This window comes from Notolabrus celidotus, chromosome 3 (genome assembly GCF_009762535.1).
Source record: "Notolabrus celidotus isolate fNotCel1 chromosome 3, fNotCel1.pri, whole genome shotgun sequence".
In the NCBI taxonomy this organism is placed as follows: domain Eukaryota; kingdom Metazoa; phylum Chordata; class Actinopteri; order Labriformes; family Labridae; genus Notolabrus; species Notolabrus celidotus.
The window spans coordinates 28634264-28653461 of NC_048274.1; the positions used below are offsets into that span (position 1 = coordinate 28634264).

The window sequence follows — 19198 nt, forward strand, 5'->3', positions numbered from 1 at the left end:
ATAAAATAATTTTGGAAATTCTTCCAAAGGTACACCAAAAGTTACACCTCAGCAATTCTGATCTGAACACATGCAATAACATTAACTTTATGTTATTGCATGTGTTCAGATCAGAATTGCTGAGGTGTCATACTATATGTATGAAAAGAAAAGGACAATTAAATACATTTCTTAAATCCTGAATCAATTTCCTGTATTGACATTTTGCCGGTATTTTTATATTGTATTTCAACATACTACGTTTTTGTTTGTCTAGCATTCCTTCCTATAAAACAAAATAAAAGGCCCTTCAAATGGCGGTTGAAATGGCAAGATAAGAATGTGACAAGATCAAAATGTCTACAAAGCCCAAAGGCATTTCCAGCAATCACGAAAGGTTTTGTCTGACCTCTACTCGTGTGCCTTTGTCTCCTTTTCATTTGGGATATAATGTGAACACACGCAAGACACAAAACCACAACAGACACCCTGCTGACAATGAATGAATTACTCCTGGTGGGAAACTGCTGTACGCCATAATATACACAGAGTAAATAAATAGAGCTTCAGGGTACATCCTGCACTTCATTTACCTAGTCCAAGAGGAAAACATTTACTCAGTCAAATATGAAAACAGTAAGGTACACAGACCTGTTTGAGACTTCAGGGGTTCAACAGATGCAAACAGTTTCAGTCCCCTGCTTTCTTTCCGAAATTCAGCATACACAAATATCTCAGAGCTACTGAACTATAAATACATCAAATGAGGAATTGACTGGTTTCAAGTGAATGAATTACACATAAGTGCAATTACATGATATCAACATTATAACTGATGATAAAAAATATTTGTATGGCTACCAAACCCATTTGTTAAGTTAAAAGTTTTCTATTAAATACTAACCAGTATTTAAAAGTAGAAAATTCTTCACACTGATCCATTGTTATCTCTTTATACCTAAATAGTAGTATGAATGTATTGGGTTTTTATCAAAGCAACAGAAGTGCATGGAACAAAATCATTGTGATGTGATGAAATAGTCAATAACCTTCTAAGTTATAAAACAATAGACGTACAACATTTTGACAAAAGCTTCAGCACAAACACACACGCTCCTACTGAAACACACGTGCACACAAACGAATCAACTCAAGTAAGCTCTGTGCATGGACGGCCTCGTCGTTTGGTTTCATCTACCGGAAAAATGAAGCGATTAAGTTGGATTATATTTGCCATGTTTATGCCATTCAAATCAGGAATGAGGACTCCCTGCTCACGATGCTCAGCCTCTCTAAAATCTCCTTTTAGCATCCCGAATTCCCAGCGGTCTTTGCCCCTGTCTGCGTGCATTATGAATTTGGTCTCTTGACGGCTTAGCTATTTGAAACACTTCTATTCTTCACAGCCAAGGGCTCTGAGGCAGCGACTGACATTTCTATCCAGTGTTTTCAAAAAACCAGATGCTAAAATGACTGATTTTGTTGTGTGTTCCTCAGCTGAATAAAGCTCATTTCATGTAATAGCACACATTGTAAGCTCAAAGAACTGAAACCGTGTACTGTATTTTTAAGTTACATAAACAGCTTACTAAAAAACAGTGACATCAGATGTAATACAATACTATGATTATCATCAACTGTCAACCCCCACATAGTAAAAAGTCTGTTATCTGTTATGTGATTTCAAGGCCATCATAGCACAAACAGTATGTGGTTGTTTAGATATAAGGTGTGAAACACTGGTATACGCTGACAGATGTTCCTCCTACAAATGATCACAGACCCATTTTTTTTGTGTAACATTATTATTTATTGCCATAATCTACTCCATATAATGCCAGGGAATGCTGCTATGCTGCTAATCTTAGACTTATACTGCATGTAAAATACCTCACTGTGACCGTTACTTACTGGTTGACACATTTTCATCTTTATGCAAAACACCAACCACCATGTCAACCCCAAGGCTGTTGATTCTTGAACTAACTGTCACTCACTGCAACTATTCACCAGTCTCTCTCCTTCAGTGTTTCTTACTGTAACATCGTAATGGTGTTGACATTGCTCTATTTTAATGTTGAGAAAATGGCAAGTGCATACTGAGGTCCCTCTTAGAAAACTATCGTGAAAAATGTGCATTATTATTATTAACTGTAGATTTTAATTAGCTTTTAATAAAATAGACATTAACGACTGTGGGCTTCAGAAATTTATATAATGTCTAGATATTAGGAGAGAGCATTTTAGAGACTCATGTTTCTATGCCATGTCAGTCACAGTATCACACCCAAGTACAGGCTCAGGCGAAGCTATTATGAAATTACTGAGTGTAATTAAATGATGGCTTTAAGTGAGCCATCTGTAACCCTCCTACACATATGCTCAGTCTGAAATGAATAGAAAGCCCATGAGAATCAGCTGGCATGGGAGGTTAAGTTACAACGCAAGGCGTAAAGATGTGGTTACATTGAGACCCTACCACATGTTCTTTTTTTAACATTTCATGCCTTCTAATACAATAAACACTACTGACCACTTCCAGGAAAATGTAGCTGTGTTTTCCTGATGAGGTTTTAATCACATCTCAGGGAGACTTTATGTTTCATATACATTTTTATTGCACTAAATTCACCCTGCAATGTTTGCTCACTGTGTTCCTTCAGTGTCTGTTTATCAGACACAAAGCCTGTGCATATAAAGCTGCTCAGCAGCTGACTCCCATGTCTGTGATGTCAGCGCTTCCCACTAGTGCACGACTATGCTGCACCAGTATTCAAGGGCAATCTGTGCTTTCAGCTGCATAATCACAAAATATTAATGTTTCACTGACAAATATCAAAACCCATCTCTAGTAGTTAAAGAATAGGCCACCTGGGACAAAGGTGTAGAAAATGTCATCAAATAAAAGACATTCTTTTAGACTAAATGTCTGAAACATGAAACTTGAGTGTTAATCTAACGCCTCTGTGTTCTACTTCTGTCCTCTTTTTCTTCTCATGCCAAAAGATGATGAACCATTGGACCAATGTAAGTACATACTCACCTATTTGTATTCTTACATTTAAATTATTCTTACCTGTAGGTCACTTAATCCTAACTCCAGTACCTCTTTCCCTAGGAAAACAAATTCAACAAACAACCACAAGGACAAAAACATTCGCCAGAGGAATACAAAATAAGCAATTTACTCAAGTAAGACGCTGTTGTAGAGGATGGGGGGCTAAATATAGAACTCTCTGGAGGATTATCCATAGTCACCGCCTTCTCTTGATTTTCTCTTCACAGACGAGATGGCTAAACTGCGTTTTGGACTACAAGAAGGTGTCAGAGGTGGATGGAGCTCCAGGCAGTTTTGAAAAAAGCATATCTTGTCTCATTTTATGAGAAACAATATCAGCATAACACTGGCAACAAAAAGAACATAACGGCTGTCTTAAGCATGCCTTATTCAGTCTTAATGTGGAGATTTCAGGATGACGAATAATGACTAAAACCACCACAAAGGTGTACACATTTTAATGTGCTGTTTGTGTCTCCTTTATTGATTTCATCATATCCTCAGATGAGGTGATACCTTTTGTAGTACATATCATGTACAATGCATGCAAGATGATAACGCAATAGGATACTCAGAATAGACATTTTCTGTTGTTATCCCTCGTGTGGCTTTTTTTGCATCTGAAATGACCTATGTTTTTTATGGAGTCATCCCTATTTAATATATATGTATATTTATATATACATATATATGTATAGTTAGTTTTATTCTTGAAAATTTGTACAGCATATCATGGTCAGTTAACTCTGTTTGATTTTGTGAAGCCCACTTTTAACAGAACTTTATTGTGAAGCAAGGGCTTCAATGACTGGCAGTATTTAAATTTAATTGAGAGTGATTACAGAAAATGACTACTGTGTGTTTAACTATCTAAACAAAAATGATATGTGTATTATTTTTCTTTTCTTTCCAGAGTAACTTAGGTGTCTTGTATATGTTTAAGTATGAGTGTTCAAATGATAGGAAATCTGTAAAAAGATATTTTTTTATATTTCCCTATTTCATTTATTGATTTTTATTTTTATTGTTTCTCTCTCTAACTGTATAGCATGGCTATAATCCTATGCAATATGTATTCTTAAATAGATATAAGGAGGGCAGTTTGTTTTACTCAGTGAAGCTTTAATATTGTGGGAATCACTTGGAGGCGGGCATAGCAAAATTCACTGCTGTAGCTGCATGACTCCTGTTTCAATACAATGTATCCATGTGTGTTGAGGTGGAAATGGACCTGCATCAAGGTTGGAACAGAGGGACCAGAGTATATAGCCACGATCAAACATATGAGTGAGACCAATATTTTTTTCTGAATAAAAAGTTTGAAATTCTTTTATGGTTGAGATTGTTTTATTTTGCAAGTTGCAGCTGGACAGCCTGATTTAAAAGCCCTTCAAAGCTCCCTCTTCAGGCTCTATACCATAACAGCTAATGTGTAAAAACTATTCGAAAAAAACATCAGCAGAGCAAAAGAGCAAGAAACACTCCACCACCACCAGGCACTGCCTACACAAACTGTATAAGAAAGAACATATTGCACTGACTTGACCTTTTCCGCCTTCAGCTGTGGTTCAGATGCTTCACTCTTCAAGCATTTTCCTCAGCTCCCCCTCCACATTCTCCACAAATGCAGGAAAGCTGGGATCAAGAAGGCACAATCGCAGGAACGACTCCAGGTCAACGTGCGCCAAAGCACTGTGGTGATACACTTGAGGCAGTGCCACAGCGGTCCCTCCCATGAAGTGCTGTGGAAGGTCAACAAATGTATCAGTATAGCTGAAGACGAAATAGCTGATGATGTTAGCATTAGAAATTTGAAGGAAGTGACTTCACTGAGCAACATGCACCTCTTACTAAATTTAGAACGCTGAAATGACTAATCTGTGGTGTGGATGTTGCATGCTGTTTGATATCTCTCACTCGTAAACAGCGATACCTGGGTTAGACGTCCGATTGACAACGATCCTTTGACAACCTCAGGTTCAGCTCCCACAGCCTTCCCTTTCAAAGTCTGCTGACACAGAAAAGAAGAGAAAAGATATGATGAACATGGCATGACACCTCAGGGTTAAGAGGCCAATCTATGGCTTCATTACTAATTGAAAGATATCCAGCCCTCAAAGCCCTTTCATCTCCACTGTGAACTCCTTCAGTGTGTCTGTTCATGAAAGGTCACATTCAGACCCGCGGCAGGGTCCGGTCCTTTCTCAGTCCTTCATGTTGAATGCTGGTAGCTAGGTGGTTGGATCTGAGTTTTATGCAGGATCCTTTTTAGAATGAATCATGTGCTTTGAGTCTAAATGCAACATGAAATAAATCAGAAGCACACAACACAGCGCTGACACTCTCTTAGTATGTCATTCATGTTGGATTTACTTTCATAAATTATTATTATCATAGTATTACATTCCTATTACAATCCTTGTGTTTATGAGGTATAACGTTTCTACACTAAATAACATGTTATGATTGGTTATTGATTCCAGTGCAGCACATACTGTATCTCAGTCCACCTGCTGTAGCCTCAGTGTCACCCTCTAAGAATAACACAGTATTGTAAACAGCACCACCTAGTGTGCATAATATTGTCACGTTGGGAGAGCTGACCACAGTGGTGTGCAGCGCTGTTGATCAAACATGAATACTAACCTACATGATATGGAACATGACATAGATCCAGACAATAACTTCTTCTCTTCAATAATATTTGCTGCTACTGCACATCTGAACAGTACAATCGGAGCATTAATACAGTGGCAAATGATCAATTATCCACTTCAATAGCAGAAAGCCTGTTTGCAAATTTCAATAACATTGAGGAACATTGAATTTTCACAACCATTTAGCATAGTTACCATATCTGAGACCTGGATTAATGAAGATAAAGGAATGTACTTTGAGCTGGAAGGTTATGAATTCAGGTATATTAATAGAAAAAACAAAGCTGGAGGAGGAGTAGCCATATATGTGGATAAAATTCTGGACTATACCGTATAGTGTAGTGAAACATGCTTGAATGTGTAACTATTGAAATTCAAAAAGAAAAAAGTAAAAATGTCATTGGTAGCTGTGTATATAGAACCCCAGGTTCTAGGGACTGAATGGAAGAGATTTTCTCAAAATAAGTCATAAAACAATTTTTGCCTGTGGAGATTTTAATATTGACCTGTTAAATCTTGATAAACACAGAATGACCTATTCAGTATTAGCCTGTATCCAAAAAATCACCAGACCCAGCAGAATAACAGCCCCCTGTGCCAATTTTAACATATAATATAGTCACTAATCACATTGACAACAATACAGTAAGCTTGTTACTTATCAGTGACCACTAACCACTGTTTACAGGTATGTGGTTGTAATAGACTTGTGTACAATTACAAGTATATGTTTTTGTATGGATACTTGTGAATTAGTGGGGATGTAGGTTGTTTGTGTGTGTGTGTGTGTGTGTGTGTGTGTGTGTGTGTGGTGTGTGTGTGTGTGTGTGTGTGTGTGTGTGTGTGTGTGTATGTGTGTGTGTATGTCCTTATGTTTCCATGTGTATGGGTGTATACATGTTTGTATATGTGTATGCATATGTATGTATGTCTGTATGTATGTTAATTTATAGGTATATACAAAAAAAAAGAAAAGAAGTATAGACAACCTTTAAAAAGTAATGAATGTTGGACATGTTGGTATATAAAAGGGAAGCTTACTTGACCATTAATTACTTATTCATTTTAGAGAAGGGGTGGGATTTAATAAATGTTACTTCTTCCCACTCCTTTTTGGACATGTAATATAATTCATATTAGTGATGAAACAGTTTTGTTTAGATTTTTTTTTGTATTGTTTGTAACATTTCCTTTTTTTTGGCATGTCTTTTTGTTTGTTGTTGGTTGTCATTTATTTCTATATTTTTACATGTTCGAAATAAACACTTTCAAATCAAATCAAATGATACACAAAGACATCTGGATGGTGTATTTATTGGGGTTTAAGAAACACTTCGATCTTCAGTGTCACTGTTAATCCCAGTGTCTAATTCACTAAATACGGAAGATGCCAGGAGAAGAGATGACCCTTTCACACTGCATACACCTTTTTAAGAGGCATATTTTCAGGATTCCTATGGACTATACATTAAATATGTATAACACTTGATCCATGCATCAACGCTGGATTAATATTATGTTTTTTTATGTTCTGAATAATAAAATAGGCAACCTGTTTCACTGGTGCAGACTCCCCAACAGGGGTCTGATTAGAGGGCGACAAGGTGTCTTTCTGCGTAGAGACAGGTATGTACTCCATCAGTTTTTCCACAGCACTCGAACACTCCTTGATAGCCTCTGCCTTGCTGCTTCCATCAAACTGCATCCTCATCATGCGGCTCTCTCCCTGCAGGAATCCACAAATACATTCCGTCTGTTTCTGTCAATCTAAATTGTGCTAATGACGACACTCGCAGCTTTTCAAGTCGCATTTGGGAGTGAGGATGTCAGTAAGATGAAGAAAAATAAACAGGGTTGAGGAAACTAGAGTGTTGGATTTAATTTCTTGTAAGTCAGGTCAGAACATTGATTACATTTTCTGAAAAAGAAGGTGACAACACAAATTAATATCACATTTATAAATTAATAACGCAAACCTGCAGTATCACATTTTAAAAGGGTTTTCTCTCTATTTAAAAAATGATAACCTTCATCTTTAAATTCAGAATTCAGCTATAGCCACACACCTTTAAAAAATACTACCCTTTGTGGGAGTTTGATGCATATCATGACTCACCCTCACAGTAAATCGAAACATGAGGTTATCAGATCTCTGGTGTACTTTGAGAGAATCTGAGGCACAGAGCAAAGGCATCGTATCCTAAGGAAACACACCAACAAACAAACAAACAAACAAACAAAGAAACAAAATCATTAACAGACAGAAAAAACAACCTTTTCAGCCACGGGGTAAACTAACTCATTGATTACATACAAAATAATATTTCAGTTGAACTTAAAAATTGTAATTATTCTCTTTTGAACCACCAAGTTAAGCTTAAATAAGGAATTGCTTGATTTCTACTCATTCACCCATGAAAAAAAATAAACAAAGGTATTATAGTTTCATTAAGCTGACAGGGGGAAGAAAAACAGTTACCTAAAACTGTCTGCAGGGGTCTCTGTTTACCCAGTAACATCAGTGCTGTGAAGCTCTGGATAGGCTCTTAAATGTAAATAATCAAAAGGAGATGTGGAACAAAAGCTTAACATTGTGACCCGCCTGTTTGTTGAAAGTGCTTTAAAATTAAATTTGCTCTAGCTTTTAAAACTGCAAGCTCAGCATAAAAACATAGTCAACCTTCAAACAACGACTGCAAAGAGCATAAACATTTTTAAATGCAAACTCAAGACCTACCTTTTTAGTCTCGCTTTTAACTGAGTTTTATTCATAGAACAGTTTGATTTACCTTACTTTATTTAATTATTCATTATCTACTTCAAATTTTAGTCACCTTTTATTTTATTTTATTTTATTTATCTATTTTAAGTATAGCATCTTATTTTATTTAATGGTTTAATATTTTAGTGTTTTATTTTCTTAGAAATTTATCATACCTCCCTGTTTCCTCATTAAAATATCATGAGAGCGTTTCCTGAGTTCGTTCAGCAACTTCTTATTTATTTTTTCATTTATTTAATTTGTATTGTTTTTTTGCTATAGTGCCTCACTATCAGTTTCTACACCTAATCGAGTCACATTATTCTAACTTACAGCTAATCAAAGGATACAGTTACACATACAGATGTTTCCATACCACACCAAGGAGTTATCAATCATAATCATAGTCTATGGCCTGTAAATCATCCAGATACCAACTTAGTTCAAGATGTGATATATTTTTGGCAGGCACTGACACAGTGCTCATCATCATGTCAGATGGGAGAATAACTTTTCACAGAATGCTGTCTTTCTTTCAGTGTCCCATAAATTGGACTTGAATCTTCGCCAAGAACAAGTAAAGCTGCTCTGGTAGTTTGTGGTGTGCCAACATTTTTCTACGTTATTGGTTGGTTTCCCTTTAAACGCTCACCATCTGTTGCATGTTCAACTTGAATGAATGCCAGATACATATGCACTTACAGATGACTGAATTCATTTGTCGGATCGTGCCTGTTAAATCATAATATCCAACGTTTAGGCAGAATGTTGAAGCTTAGCAGAAACCCTCCTAATTCTTCTGACGCAGGAAACTTCCTGTTTTGTTCAAAGAACATTTCCAAAAGTTTCCTTCTGACCTTATGATTAACCTATAGGCCGAAGCTCTCTGCATTGGAAGTGGAGTATTCACTGCACCAATCTACAATAGACCGGTCCATCATCCTTGGAGAAAGCTCTCTGCAGCCTGACCTGAATATCTATCTGGGCTCTGCACCCTGGCACGGCAAGCATAGCTGTGTCACCTGCCAGAGCTCCATTAATAAGACACTGAATAGCCCTCAAATGTCTCTTGTCTGCAGCTCAGGTAGTTAACTTCTTGTCGTAGGGCCACAATAACTGTCAAGCCTTGTGTTAGTACTTCTCTTTAGCAGAATTTGGGTGTAACACACTTACAGGTTGGCAGAAGGAAAAGTTAGTTGAACCACAGTGTGCTGTTGAATTTATTCATTCTCAGGCCTGGTTTTACATAAATGGTATGTACCTACTTACTAAATTAAGATTAAGATCATCTGTTGGATTCATACCAATGCATGAACAGAAACAAATATTGAGTCCAAGTTAACTGTGGCTTATAAATGTTGATTCAATGTGTAGGAGCCATAAAGGATTTGACTGTTTATAGTATCTTATTTAGATAGGTTTAGAGTGGGTTATTGTCTGTATATGTTTTGTGTGTTATTTTTGTTGTTTGTTTATGATATGGTTTATTGTGGGAACAGGGAATTAGGTTATTTACAGGTTGTGTGTTAGGGGCGGGGATATTTAGTTCATTTAGGCCGCCTGTTTTCTTTTGTTTGGAGTGGAAGAGAGGGGGTGAGCTGGGTCTCCGTACTTTTAGTTGACCACTATTTTCTTTGATCACTTAATCATCTGTTTGTGCACTTCATCATGAGTTGATTATGCTTTTCATTAATAAAAGGTTAAACTTACTTTTTGTACATCAGTGATTTTTGCTTCTAGCGCAGCAGACACTTAACTAGGCCCAACCTCAGTTTCTCAGTGGCTTTTGGCTCTTAGGCTATGTTCACAATGCTGGCAAATCTGTCCCAAATCAGATTTTTTCAAATCAGATTTAGACCACTTCCATATGTGGTCCTGAATCAGATACAGATCTGATTTTGTTCAATGCGACCTCAGTGTGAAAGGCCAAGGCGGTCACTTTATAGCCACACACGTCACAATTCTGCGCGGCGGTAGCCTTGCAAAAATGGAGGACAGCAATGATGGAGCGCCTAAATTGAGTGTCTGCCGAAGGAGTCTTGGGAGAGCCGCTGACAGATGTAATTGAAAGTTCCCTCGACATCCGGAAGTTTTGAATAAACTCTGTCTCTGTGAAACTATTAACGTCACAGACCCACCACTCCTGACTCCGTGTCCGCATCCACATAGACCTTTCAATCGTATTTGCGGCCACAGCTCCGCAAAAAGCCAAAACAAGCCATTTTGCTCTCTTTTTTCTTCATACTTGACCTCCTCCACACCTGGTCATTCATTCTCCGGCGCCCACTGCACAAAAACTTTGTAACAAAGGCGAAAATGCTGACTTCCTCCATGTTTCGTTTGCAAAACAGCTGCATGTGGCGTCATTGTTACTGTTCTTTTGGGCTTACAGGGCAGTTCGGAGCCGCAAACAGTTCCCACTGGAATCAGATACAGGTCACATTATAGATGGTAATGTGAACAGGCAAACAAAAAAATCAGATCTGAGCAAAAAAATCAGATTTGAGCATTAAGCCTTGCAGTGTGAACGTAGCCTTAGTAGTCCCTACACAAGGAGCGTAAGTTCTGGAGCCAACCTGAGTACCATCTAAAAATCGCTCAAACCCTGAACAAGTCTGGAGTGAGTTACTTCATGTGAGCCTGAACCCCTCCAATTTTCACCCAAATAATATTTGATCATACAAAATCTCTCAGAATATTTGACTCAAACCAGCCAAAACAATCCAGTCACATCTCATCAGATTTGAGCTGAAAATGTCAAGCTCTTCAGCAGAATTTTTATATGGCCTTCCCTGAGGCTTTTAATCTAGAAGAGCAGATTCTGTTTTAATACATTGAAATAAAATCTCAGGTCTTCCTCATATTAAAAACAAACTAATTTCATTCTTGTGCAGCTTGTGCAGTAAGATGGACTTCAAAAACAACTTGCAGTTCAATCTTAAACCCAGTGTTGTGAAGAGAAACATAAATGAACCCTAAGAGCATGTGTCGAGAGAGTGGTACACTTTTTCTACTACGCTATTTTCTAAAAGTTGTATTTCTGTCTGAATGTTAGAACACATTATAAAGTACTGTTTATTTTTTTGGATTCAAAGGGTATAAACACAAAATCTATTGCTATGATAGTTTATGAGTTTACAGACATTACTTACATGTACACTCTTTAAATAGAGACAGAGGAGTCATGTCATTAAAGGAAGTCTCTATCCAAGATGTATCTAATAATAATATTATCTTTTCACTGTTTCCTCCACTGTTTTGAATTGATGACTACCAGTACAAACAGATTACAGATTGATAACTGCAGCTGTAACCTTCAATTTAAAGTAATTCCGTCCAGACAAATTATTTTTATCAAAAATAGAGCTTCAAGCTAAAGGCCATTGCAACAGAGAATGGAAGACTGACACTTGCAGAAGAGTCCAGAGTAAAGATGATGAAGGCATATATTTAAATCAACTCATATAATCTGTATCATAATTTCTTCTTATGTATTGAAGACTGAATTCTCCACTGAGGGATACTATTTTGGGCATTTTGCCTGTATTGATAGGATAATTGAGAGGGACAGAAATGTGGGGAAGACATGCAGCAATGGGCGTGGCCAGGAGTGGAACCGGCAACCTCTTGCGACAAGGACTGTATAGCCTCTGTATGTGGGGCGCTTAGACCGCGAGGCCACCAGTTGCCCAATCCAATCTTTAATTCGAATCAGTCTGCGCATTACATATATAAACCCAGAAATAGCTAAGATGAATTAGTGAGGAGTTAAATTAAGTTGGGGGGGTAAAATCACATCACAACAATGAAAAACCTGTAAGAAACACGTTTCTCACCGGTCAGAGAGCTTTCTGTTTATGCCCCTAAGCTATGGAACTCTCTGCCTCAGGGCATTAAAACAGCAGCTCTCTGAGTGTTTTTAAAAAGTAAAATTAAGACTTACCCTTTTTAATCTAGCTTTTAAAATTTGGAGACATTTATTTTTAGCCCTGGACTGCATTATTATTTTAATTATTATTTTAATCATTATTATTTTAATCATTGCTTTAACACTATTTATCCTATTTATCTAATTATCTATGTATTTCTTGTGTTCATCTGATCTGATTAACGCAACCTTATTTTTAACTTTTCTTTCCACTATTACCTATTTTATTAATTTTACTTTAGTGATTTGATTGATTTTATGTATTTTATTTATAATAATGTATTTATACTTTTACCATTGCTGTTGGTTTCTGTCTCTGTTATTCTGTGAAGCGCTTGGCTGCATGTTTTTATGTAAGAGAATGTGCTATATAAATAAAGTTGAGTGTGTTTGTGCAATAGATTGTCACATTACAAATAAACATGACCTCAAGGCTGAAAACTGAATACACAGACAGTATACCCATGTTTAAAAAAATAGGCTTTAGCCTCAGATGTTGTCTCAGCATCATCTGTGACGATACATAAAAACACAAAACAATAAAACCTTTCAATGTAAGTAGCCACACAGTCACCTTACCAAGCTTTCCTGTCCCTGCACACCAGCAAGTATCCAGATTCCAAAATCTGGAGGAAAATTCATGGTTTACTGCCATCAGCCTCAAACACCTGGTAAAGAATGACCAGAGAGATTTTGAGTGCAGTGCATCTGGTAAAGCACAGCGTCACATTGATAGTTTTGTTTTAAGATTTTGGTGAATGCGTTCTTTAAAAAATGGGACTGCCAAACCTAATCTTAACATATCAACATATCACAATCGCATTCAGTGTGGTAGAGTCCCTCCTCAGTATACAGTGCAATAACAACCTGATCTCACAACCATTCAGCCCTGTCAACACACAGCTCCAGCATGCCACCTAGAGTCTGATGCAGTTAAAGACAAAACCCAAAAACCTTTAATCTACACTTCTTGATGTTTCAAGTCTGTGTAACCGGTTGTTTTTTTGCACATATCGAGAAATCCAGATGCCTGTCTCCATTGATATTTCCAAATCTAACACACACAGGCATCAAGAAACATGAGGAAATAAATAGAAAACTGTAAAACTATGACACCTGACCCGAGTCTGTGTGAGAGGAGCAGGTATAGCTGGGCAATAAAACACTGTGTAATCTATTCTAATATATGAAGAAGGCCTTATTAAAATTTAAAACAGATTTTTTACTTTACAGTAGAGCTGAAACTGCTCCCTGAGCTCCTGCAGTATGCAGAAACACGAGATTCTGTAGTTAGAAGTTCTCTCTCAGTCACATAAATAAAATATGAGTGCATTCACTTGTGCTTTTAAAAATAAAGACTTATCACACAGGCAAAGGTGTACATAGTGAAGTTATTGATGAGTGAATCAAACATCCTACTTGTGCGTATCTGCTCCATTACCCCATCTTCACCCACTTCTTCGTCATCTACTCCATATCTTTCGTAACATGTCTCTTTTCACAAATCATTGCTGAGCTGTTAAACTTGAGTGTAAGAGTTCAAACAAAGGTGTATTTAGTCACCTAAATAATCTACAACAAAATTGATAACACTTAAAATATTAAATAGCTTCCAGAATGAAATTCGTACACGTAAATGTTCTTGTCTCTACTTCATATTGTGGTTAACTGTAAAACCAACACACTATTTCGTCCCTTGATCATGATTACTCAAAACCTAGAGAAATAGCCAGATTAACCTTTAAATATCTACTACCCATTTAGCTCCATAAAAATGATGAATTATTTGGACTGATTTAACACTCAAAACAAACAAAAAAAACTTCCACGTAGTGCTAAAGATAAGTCACAAACCTTGCACAACAACCAAACATACATAAAAAAGTTCATATTGACAATATAGTTTACCAGCTTTTATTCTGTCCCTTGGTCTAGATGGATGTGTTGTTTGGCTACAGTGCTGGTGCTTAATATAAATATCAGTATTTTCCCGATTTTTTCTAAATCAGTGCATCCCTATCATCTATGATATTTCAAATGAAAGGGTTAACTGAAAATAAAGAACTGATATTAACTTGAAGCTGCAACAAACCTTTGAGAGACAATCAAGGAAACAGTTACCAGTCAAAGTTTGGACACACCTTCTTATTCAATGTTTTGTTATTTATTGTAATTATTTCAACATTGTAGATTAATACTGAAGTCATCAAAACTATAAATAATATGGTTTAGCCATAATATAGATTACAACAGTAGTCAAATAGGCGCTATCTATGTGTACTAACCCTACCCTGAAACAACACAACTGATGGTCTCAAACACATTAAGAAGGCTGTCCATTCTACCAATGAACGGGTTAGGGTAAGGGTTAGGGTTTATAGTTAGGGTAGGGTTGGGTTCGATTAGGTTTAGGATAGGGTTAGGGTTTATGATTAGGGTGGGGTTAGGGTTAGGGTTAGGGTTATGATTAGGGTTAGTGTTTAGGGTTAGTGTTAGGGTTAGGGTTAGGGTTAGGGTTAGGGTTAAGCTTATGATTAGGGTTAGGGTTATGATTAGGGTTAGGGTTAGGTTATGATTAGGGTTAGGGTTAGTGTTAGGGTAATGATTAGGGTTAGGGTTAGGGTTAGGGTTAGTGTTAGGGTTAGGGTTAGTGTTAGGGTAGGGTTATGATTAGGGTTAGAGTTAGTGTTAGTGTTAGTGTTAGGGTTAGGGTTAAGCTTATGATTAGGGTTAGGGTTATGATTAGGGTTAGGGTTAGTGTTAGGGTTATGATTAGGGTTAGGGTTATGATTAGGGTTAGGGTTATGATTAGGGTTAGGGTTAGGGTAAGCATAGGGGTAGGGTTAGGGTTAGGTTAGGATTAGGGTTAGGGTTAGGGTTATGATTAGGGTTAGGGTTATGATTAGGGTAAGCATAGGGTTAGGGTTAGGGTTATGATTAGGGTTAGGGTTAGGGTTAGGGTTATGATTAGGGTTAGGGTTAGTGTTAGGGTTATGATTAGGGTTAGAGTTAGGGTTAGGGTTATGATTAGGGTTAGGGTTAGGGTTTATGATTAGGGTTAGGGTTAGGGTTAGGGTTATGATCAGGGTTAGGGTTAGGGTTATGATTAGGTAGGTTAGGGTTATGATTAGGGTTGGGTTATGATAGGGTTAGGTTAGGGTAAGCAAGGGTTAGGTTAGGGTTAGGGTTAGGATTAGGGTTAGGGTTAGGGTTAGGGTTAGTGTTAGGGTTAGGGTTAGCATAGGGTTAGGGTTAGGGTTATGATTAGGGTTAGGGTTAGGGTTAGGGTTAGTTTTAGGGTTAGGGTTATGATAGGGTTAGGGTTATGATTAGGGTTACTCATGCAAACAGAACCAGAACCGAACTCAAGCAAAACAGAGCCAGAACCAAACTCAAGCAAACAGAACCAGAACCAAACTCAAGCAAACAGAACCAGAACCAACTAAAGCAAACAGAACCAGAACTGAACCAGAAACCAAACCAAACAGAACCAGAACCAAACTCACTGAACCGAACCAAACTGAACCAGAACCGAACTCAAGCAAACAGAACCAGGACCAAACTCAAGCAAACAGAACCAGAACCAAACTCAAGCAAACAGAACCCGACGCCGAATCAAACCGAACCAAACAGAACCAGAACCAAGCTCAAGCAAACCAAACCAGTACCGAACCAGAACCAAACTCAAGCAACCAGAACCAAACTCAAGCAACCAGAACCAACTCAAGCAACGAACCAAACGAACCAGAACCTAACCAACAGAACCAGAACCAAACTCAAACCAAACAGAACCAGAACCAAGCTCAAGCAAACCAAACCAGAACCTAACAAGAACCGAACCAGAACCAAACAGAACCAAACCAGAACCAAACCAGAACCGAACCAGAGCTGAACTGGAACCGAACCAAACAGCACCAGAACCAAACGCAAACCAGAACCGAACCCAAACCAAACTCAAGCAAACAGAACAGAACCGAACAAGAACCAAACGCAAGCCAACCAAACCACAACCAAACCAGAACCGAACCAGAACAAACTCAATTAAACCGAACCAGAACTGAACCAGAACCGAACTCAAGCAAACAGAACCAGGACCACACTCAAGCAAACAGAACCAGAACGAATCTCAAGCAAACAGAACCCGAACCAGAATCAGAACCGAACCAGAACCGAACCAAACAGAACCAAGCTCAAGCAAACCAAACCAGAACCGAACCAGAACCAAACTCAAGCAAAAAGAGCCGAACCAGAACCGAATCGACCAGAACCGAACCCGAACCAGCTCAAGCAAACACAACCAACCAAATTCAAGCAAACAGAAACAGGACCAAACTCAAGCAAACATTACAGAATGTCCCAGTGCAGGTTGGCAATTAGAAAAAATCAGATGTCTCAGCTTGGATGGGCTGATTCCGATTTCTCCTCTCAGTGAGATTGGCCCTGTCTTTGAGAAGAACCCTAACCCTAACCCTCTCAGAAGGAACAGATGAAGCCACGATACACAGCCTCCCCTCCATCACCTGTATCCTATATCCTCACGTGTGATTGGCTGCATGGCCGCCATGCTGACCAATCAAAACAAAGCTCTGCTGTGAGCAGAGCTGGGTCTGAGGTCTGAGCACTGTGAGAGCTAAGCAGCGAAAGGAGATAACTGGGAGCCGGTTCTCTCTCGATGCGAGCCGGCTCTTCTGATTCACTATAAAGTATCGGCTCTCAGAGCCGCAGCTTTTAATCATGACACATCACTACTGTCTGCAGTCTCTTGGCCACTGAAACGCCATATGTGGAGACTGAGCGTGACACCTTTTAATGAAAGATGTGCCTATAATGTTAATCGATAAACTACTTCAAAAGCTAGCTCGCTAGCAAGATTGCTCAAAGAAGTAACGTGGCTTGTTCACAAAAAGTCACACACACAATGTCCAAGCAGGTGCCGCGAATACAGTGACTACAGAGAAGAGATGATAACATTTACCAAGAAAGGAACACATTTCTTCTTTAACCGAAAGAGACTCGGGTAAAGTTATTTTAACAAGCTGACCGCAGGGTTCCTCAGAAAATTCTCAGCTGGAACTCAACAAGCCCCCCCCCGGCTCCCGCTCCGCCCAGTGGGCGAGTATCTCAGGTACTGTGGCTGTCAGGTTAGGACTCTAGAATCACGAATTACAATGTTTTGATCCAGTGTAATACATGTTTAACGTGAAGATTGCACAATAAATCATAACTACCCCCAGGCAGCCAAAAAAAAACGATTATCGATGTATATTTAGAACCAATACAACTTAAGCTAGCTTAATGTGGAAACAGTTCACTGTTAGCTAGCTAACAAACACGAGCCTGCTTCTTAAATATGTATTTTGTTAACCTCCGTTATCTTCCACGGGTTGTCTCCTGTTCTCCTGAGCCGGGAACGAAACGACCATAGCGTTTCAATCGCCACTCTGGACAAGTTGCCATTTCCAGCTGTGAAGTATTGTTTGTGTCGATATATTCCGATTTATTTTCAACATCCGGAGTTTGAGTTGGCGTCCTGTGGGCGTGTTTGCGCGCGATGTGAATCACTGATTTCTATTGGAAATGCACATCGACAGCCAGAGGGAAAGACAGACCTTCCCAATTACTTCATTTGAATTATGGTAAGTAATCAATGTTTTATTTTGGGGGTTTTTAACACACATTGCGTGAGTAACACATGGCAAGTTGTGATCCTACATGAAAGATGATAAAACTGGTCTTATACCTTTGCTTCAAATGCTTCTAAAACACGCAAAAAAAACTGTTTTGTTTTACATTTCCATGTTTTACAGCTTATGGATATCACAAATATTGCCAGGCCAATGTCCTAGTTAATTTATCTATCATTTCTGCTATGTCTGATACTTTATTATAAAGTCTATAGTCTGAACGCAGTTCCCTTATCAACATCCAGTCACTGATCTCCCAATGTAATTTCTCTCTCCAGGTCCAGCTGCTAACTTTGTGAACAAGAGGCATGCAACACAAGGCCGGTAAGACATATCAGTCCACAAATAATATGTTGAATTTGTGATCATTCAATACCCTAAACCAAGGGTTCCCAAAGTAGGGGCCGGGAACCCCTGGGGGTCGCAAGACACAAATGGGGGGTCGTGAGATCTTAAGTTATCTAAAATAGTACATTTAACCCATTATAGTAAAAAATATCGAGAAAAAATAGTAACTAACCTTGAAATAAAACCTTGAAAATAGAAAATGTGATGAGTTTTCTGCCATTCTTTTTGCCAGATGACTGTATGACAGTCATCTGGCAAAAAGATACCTATATGACATTGTCATATAGGTAGGTTGATTTTCTGCAGACCAGCTAAATGAAGCCACATCAAAACTTTTTTTAGCACTTGTATTTTGGAGGTTGTGGGATGAAAAGTTTGCCCTAAACCACACTCTCGCTGAATCTTTAATACAAACTTCTATACGTTCAGATGTATAACAAGATAATACTACAGTGGTTGTCTAGTGCAGACAGTCTGCACTGGCCTTCATCATTTAGAATGTGCTACAAATGAGAAGAATGTGCTGCAAATTGCTGAAACACCTGCTTTAACAGAAGACACACTGCAAGAACATGAACGATGCAAAGCCAAAAACAATCACATGTGCAACACTTAACAACTGCTAAAGATAAATGCTGTAAATCAAGAATGTTTACAGAAGTGCTCCAAGCCTGTAGGACTAAGTGAAACAGCTTTTTTGTTGATGGGGCAGAGAGAAGACAACACTGATCTATGTTTAACCTTTTAATGATGATGCAATCAGAGTAGAGTGTGTATGGCGAC

General features: G+C 38.2%; 2 protein-coding genes across 5 annotated transcripts in view; one reads left to right on the plus strand and one right to left on the minus strand.

Moving 5' to 3' along the window:
* Positions 1 to 4365, plus strand: part of nptnb (neuroplastin b) — a 29396-nt gene extending 25031 nt beyond the window's left edge. Inside the window, 3 exon segments of the mRNA XM_034679937.1 lie at positions 2986 to 3006; positions 3098 to 3171; positions 3265 to 4365. Of these exon segments, the coding sequence (XP_034535828.1) occupies positions 2986 to 3006; positions 3098 to 3099 (23 nt within the window). The 3' untranslated portion in view covers positions 3100 to 3171; positions 3265 to 4365.
* Positions 4366 to 17859, minus strand: rec114 (REC114 meiotic recombination protein). 4 transcript variants are annotated; one of them, XM_034679942.1, is made up of 6 exons: positions 17749 to 17859; positions 12963 to 13051; positions 7811 to 7894; positions 7247 to 7420; positions 4971 to 5045; positions 4366 to 4779 (listed from the first exon to the last, which is right to left on the minus strand). In XM_034679942.1, exons 2-6 carry the CDS (start codon positions 13023 to 13025, stop codon positions 4615 to 4617), a joined length of 561 nt encoding a protein of 186 aa, XP_034535833.1. In that variant the 5' UTR covers positions 13026 to 13051; positions 17749 to 17859; the 3' UTR covers positions 4366 to 4614. The 4 variants fall into 4 exon arrangements, with proteins under 4 accessions (XP_034535833.1, XP_034535831.1, XP_034535832.1 ...); XM_034679940.1 differs by having other exon boundaries at positions 4971 to 5048; XM_034679941.1 differs by lacking the exon at positions 17749 to 17859 and adding an exon at positions 17359 to 17477 and having other exon boundaries at positions 4971 to 5048.
* Positions 17860 to 19198: the final 1339 nt, after the last annotated feature.

Bases quoted from the DNA above. Each gene is read 5' to 3' on its own strand.
- rec114 (XM_034679940.1), bottom strand. From the start codon at position 13,025: ATGAATTTTCCTCCAGATTTTGGAATCTGGATACTTGCTGGTGTGCAG. The intron at 7,895-12,962 runs GTAAGGTGACTG...GTGTTTCCTTAG, and splicing joins TGCAGGGACAGGAAAGCTTG to GATACGATGCCTTTGCTCTG. The intron at 5,049-7,246 runs GTTGCCTATTTT...TTTCTGTGTCAG, and splicing joins AGTCTGCACCAGTGAAACAG to CAGACTTTGAAAGGGAAGGC.